A 6,000-nucleotide genomic window follows, 5' to 3' on the forward strand; every position below is an offset into this window, starting at 1 on the left:
GAATGCGGGAACATGATAAAATGTATAAGCACTCCAAAATATACGGTTTTTTTATACTGCATAATGATGTTGGCTTCCCTGTGAAAGTATAATACTTCTACGCTGTACACCAGAATCAGTTTGGAGGTCTCCCAAATCTGAATGATCTGAATACACTCATCAGACTATTAAACACGAACAATCTCCTACTGCTTTTTTACATCATTTCAGATGTATGCGTATCCCATTTAAGATTCTGTTAAATATAAACACCTGGAATCTTAACAGTGCTGGTTTCATGCAGAGTAGGTTCATTGATATACAAACTTTGCCGAGTTCATGGGTTCAGAAAGGAGATTGTCATAAAAATGCATTTTTGAGGATTAAGCTCCATATTGAAAGAAAGATATTATTCAGAGGGGTGAAGGTTCGGGTAAGAGTTTCTTCAATTTGTCTCCGTCTACAAATTAAATTTGTTAAGATCGCAACTTCTGATCTCTAAATTAACAAACATGTCGTGAAAAAGGTACCCGTGGGACTCGAACCTGTCATCTACTACTGCAGCGACACTACCAGCAGGCTGTCCCTGGTTGCCGGCAGTGACAACAATGAACATGAAACAACCCCCAGGGAGAGGGAGACATATTGAAGAAACTCACATCTGAAGTTTCATATTATCAGACAAAGACCAAGTTGCCAGTAAATCAATTTCTTTTTGCATCTGAAATGACTGATTACGACCTCCAGCCTCTACTATTGTCAAATAATCAACATATTCATAAAAAACAAAAATGGCAATCTTTGCAAGCATTACTTACCATAATAAAATGATAATGATAAAACAGCGCCAGGCTAAGTGGCGATCCTTGCGGGACACCTGCATTACATTATGATATCTGAAATGCAATTTACAGTAGTCTGCACTATACAAAGTCAACAATGAAATATGAAATACACTCAAATGCATCAATAAGAAAATTGCAATTGTGATTGATCTGATTAAACGCTGCTAAACCATAGTTGATACATTTCTTTGCTTATCAGCATTTCTGAACAATTTAAAGGTATGGTATACAGTTTCTGAGATGGGGCTTCAGTTTTCAGATTTTTTTCTTTTTAGATAATGAGAAATCTGTTATAACGTATGAAAAAGCATATAATTCTAAAAGGAATTCAAAGTTTATTTGATGAACATTGGTTTTTGAAATTGCTGAGATATCCAAAACAAGGCAATCCTAATAAGTAGTGGGACCCACCCTTTATAAGGTATTACTATTTTTTACTTTGTTTTTGGATATCTCAGCCATTTCAAGACCAATTTTCATCAAATAAAGCTTGAAATTTGAAATGCGCTTCAAAATAATATTCAACTGATTTGTTTTAAATTATGAATTGGACATTGTGGAGTACAAAAGAATCAAATTGTGCTGTTCTTTCAAATCTACAAAGGAAAAGGAACATAATTTTAGCCTTGTTTTGACAAAATTTGTGCATTTAAAGGTCCAAAGCTTACAAGGAAACAGTGCTTACCACATTAGAAATAAAAACAAAAAATCAAGAGGGCGCTACAACCGTTTTGACAATTAATGAATATTGTTTGGTTATGACTGTACATATGTATTGTTCTAAAGCGGACTAGCAGGTGTTATCGCAACTTTTATGTAGAGGCTACTAAATGATATTAATTAGGCCAAACAAAAATTCACTTCAAAAAATGTAAACAAATGCACAAAACTTATCAAAATCATATTTCTTATCTCACGTGACGAAATTATATCGAGTCATGCTAGTGACTTTTCCCAACCATACATCATTGGGAAAGCACTTTAAGTCATTGACAACTTGCATTCGTATGCTGGCTGCAGTGATAACCAGAATGGGTAACTAGTGACATGAATAAAACACATTATTTTGTTTGAAATAATTTTCTGAGGAAATTCACCACATTTGAAGGTCAATCGGACAAGAAACTTAGCAAAGGACGTATGGTTGAAAGGGGGCCACTCACTTCAGAGCCATTTGCTCGATAAGCATTTAAAAGTTCTTTTGATTTCGCTATTGAGTAAGCGACTGCCGTAGTACAAGTTATGTATATATGTATATATATATATATATATATATATGTATATATATATATATATATATATATATATATATATATCATTGAGCAAGAGTGATTCTGTCCAAGTAATTATTGACTGTTACTTTTGCTCTTCATCTCAGATTTCATCTTGATCAGCAATAGTTGTTTTGAATATCCATTTGAAGAGTTTCTTTGCAAAAACCGATAAGTCCATATTTGCTAAAAAGAATGGAGATATTTGCGATTAAAGGTCAAGAAAAATAAAGAGAATAATAAGAAAAATTTTGCTTCTTTTGACCATAACTTCAAAAATATACCTTTATATGTAGTGACCAATATATCATTTAAAAGGTATTATTTTGTACTTTATGACAGAGATTGTAGTTCAAAATCTTCAAACATGGACTTATCGGTTTTTGAAAACAAATACTTCTGCCAAATACGTCATGTTGATATGAAATAATCCCCATTACATGTTATTCATAGATTCATTTGTCTCTTATATTCATCTTTGATTGCATTATGAACTTCCTTTTTTTATAATCTGAATTAACATCTTTAGTCTGATCCGGATCATCAAATTCATTATTTATGATATTCATTTAACATACTTATTTGCATCATGTATAATCCGCATGTAGACTTTTCAACATTCGATTGAAGTTCAAGTAATGTACTTTTTTGATGGATAGGTTTAATCTAAATACTCTAGTTATTAACTTTTTTTATTCATAAGCGAAATTGAATACTTGGAAAGAATTAGGGACAGGTGCAGAAGGAGTTGAACAACCTTTGCCGAGAATGTACAAGCATTCTGCCATCAATAATTCAGAGTGCACAAATGACGATATTTTGATACCTGAGCAAATGTAGCAACATAGAATGCTCAATCTAATATGAAATTGAATGAAAAAACAATGAAATTAGCCGAAAAACCTATATCATAAAGGAAATTTGCCGTAACTTCACCCATCCAATCTCGATGAAGTCTGAAGTGAGTTTAACAAAAACTTCGATATTCACTTAACAGCAAATGTGGTCCTCGAATTAGCTCTAAAACATTTAACCTACATTCGGCTTTTACAACAGAACACCTGCGGATGCGCGTGGGTGTGTGTGTGTGTGTGTGGGGGGGGGGGGGGGTTGGGTAGCAGGGGTAGCTGTTACCATGACACGGAAGCCAGTACACCTGTAGTCTGCTAATCATTGTCATATCTAAAAGTCATGTTAGTGTGATTTATGGAAGAGTTACCAACAGTGAACATTAAAGGCAACATTAATCATGTCTACTCATCTCCAGTGACAAGAATTTTCGTCTCGTTCCGGTCTTAACCGTGTGATATCGCAATATCATGAATATTGCGGTTGTAATACATTGTCCGCACATATCCTTCTACCCTAGTGCACTGTTAACGTTAAATGTGTAGATTCTCACTCGAGTCCGTCCCTCTCTTCTTAAGTTTTTCTCCCAAAATTTGTGTCAGCTCCTGTACACTAGATTGTCAAATTCTATTTGACTTGGTACGTAAGCTATTAACTAGAAGCCTGAACAAGGGATTCAGTTCGGTGTTTGCAGCGAGGTGACTCCATGTCTGGTGCACACGTCCGGTACAGAAGATAGCACGACAGTTACTCGTGACTTCAATTTTGTAATCACGTTTATATTTGTCGTGTTTCTGACTTTTTCTCTTAATCTCTCTTCCTCTCTCTTCCATGCCTGTATAGGTATTTTCAGAATAATGAATATTAAACGCACATGCATGCACGCACATACATAATAAAAAAAAAAACACACACGTAAATCATTTTTTTTAAAAATTCATAAATATATCTTCACCATTATCATGAGCAAGGTTTTGCTGAATGAGTCAATGAAAGATTGCTGAAAGTTATAGATATGATTCTTTAATGATTTAAACAGTTCACCCGGTGTGCCAGTTTTGCAGGTTTTGTGGTTCTTTTAAGTTAGGCCATTCTTCTGGTCCTTACAATAATTATCGTTTTCTTGTTTCCTTGTAAATTGTGTCAACTTTGACATGATCATAATGATAAAATCCATATATGAAATGCCGATGAACCGCAACTTTGATGATATCAAACTTTATGTATAGTTCATTTAAAATGTTGTAATCAAAGGAAGTCGGGTACGAGCGGAATTCGCTCTCACATAGTCACGTAAACCTCAGTCGGCAATTGTGACGTAGAGAGGAAAGGTAGGCGTGGTCTATTGTCTCTTCCACAAAACAATGAGGAATGTGTCGTTTATGCAGACCGACCATAGGACCTGGGGGGCGTTTCGTCAACGAGTTTGTCGGAGGTTTTCACCGACAAATTTGCTATCAGCCAATCAGACGCAAGGATTTACACTGACAACTGTTAAAAGCTAATGAAATCCTTGCGTCTGATTGGCTGATAGCAAATTTGTCGGTGAAAACTCCGACGAACTCGTTGATGAAATGCCCCCCTGGTGTTACAACGAGTGGTATATATTGTGGGGACACTGCCGGACACACGTTAGTTAATCACTTATGCTGGAAACACTTTCCTAAAAGTTCGCTCTCTTCAGGAATTTGGGAATACCGTTAATAGAAATGTCACCAACAAGGTCTCTAGTAGCCGTGCTTTGGCTTTGTACTCTGGGAATTTTACAAGCAAAAGCTGTAGAGATAGGGGGTAAGTACATTTTTAAAATCACATTCTGTAGATGTTATGTGCTCAGCTAAAGTAGCATTATTTCCGTTTGTGTATGTATGTGTTTATCAATGTGTGTGCGTGTTCGGGTTCGTGTGCGCTGTTCGGGTTCGTGTGCGTTTCTGTTTCTGTGATATGAAACTGAACGAAATTCGAATAAAGACCTATAAATATATATATATATATATATACATGTATTATATATATATATATATATATATATATATATATATGTGTGTGTGTGTGTGTGTGTGTGTGTGTGTGTATTATATATGAAGCAAAAACTTGTTCAAGGTGACGAAAATTTGAAATGCATTTCATGGAATGATACACAGGTAGCAATGAAATGCTCATTAATATCCCAATGAAAGTATGATATTTCTGATATTTACTTGTGACATCCTCAGATGATTTGACCATATACGTTTGTGTTAAGTATGTTTTTCCTTCTTCTTCAATCTAAAGACATGGATGTATACATTTTGTATTCTTGCTTTACTGTCAATCATTTTGTAATCTCTCATTGAGAAAGTGGAAATATGAAATAAATTTGAACTGAATTGAACTGAAATTTTGGCGGCGATAGCACTTGCAAAAACGCGACCCTACTCTAATGCATGTAAGATAATTTATTACCTTCCAGACATTCGGCTACTTGACGGGCCGTCCTCAGATGAAGGTCGCATCGAGATCTACGCCGATTTCAAGCCAGGCGGACCGCAATGGGCGAGGCTGTGCGACGAGGGCTGGACCGACGTCACTGCCGACATTGCTTGTAGGCAACTTGGCTTCGCCGAGGCCGCCAGCGTTGCCGCTCGCTCTTTCTACGGCGAGGGCACGATTAACGACGTTGTAAGAATAGACCGGTGCTCTCCAGGTAAAATGCAACGGAAGCACTAGCCTTTCGCAAAGGCAACTCGCAATAATTTTTGGACGTGCATTAGTCACAGCGAGCGGAACTCCTCTCGCTGTGTGCGAGTCCACAAATTAATTTCACTCTACTTTATTTTATTTCATATCCGACAAAAGTATACAATACAACATGACATTTGCATTTACAAAAAAAAAAAAAAAATAGAGTACAATGTGACTTTTTCGTATTCAAGCAAAATTAATGCAGATCATCTTTTCAACAATAAAAAAAAATGCGAGCTGCCTTTGTAAAGGGCTACGGAATCGCGTAACATGTTCATGACTGATTGCTGTGATTGGATGGGAGATTTCCTTGAAAATTCCTTGATTTTTTG

At 36.0% G+C, this 6,000-nt stretch overlaps 1 protein-coding gene across 1 annotated transcript in view; it reads left to right on the forward strand.

Moving 5' to 3' along the window:
• Window positions 1-5,653, forward strand: part of LOC139738511 (calcium-activated chloride channel regulator 1-like) — a 55,147-nt gene extending 49,494 nt beyond the window's left edge. Inside the window, exon 19 of the mRNA XM_071649137.1 lies at window positions 5,397-5,653. Coding sequence (XP_071505238.1) covers window positions 5,397-5,653 — 257 coding nt within the window. The remainder of the gene's footprint in view (window positions 1-5,396) is intronic.
• Window positions 5,654-6,000: the final 347 nt, after the last annotated feature.

Source organism: Diadema antillarum, unplaced genomic scaffold, assembly GCF_040938485.1.
Source record: "Diadema antillarum isolate AM-2024a unplaced genomic scaffold, OU_Dant_1.0 seq00000750_RagTag, whole genome shotgun sequence".
NCBI classification, from domain to species: Eukaryota; Metazoa; Echinodermata; class Echinoidea; order Diadematoida; family Diadematidae; genus Diadema; species Diadema antillarum.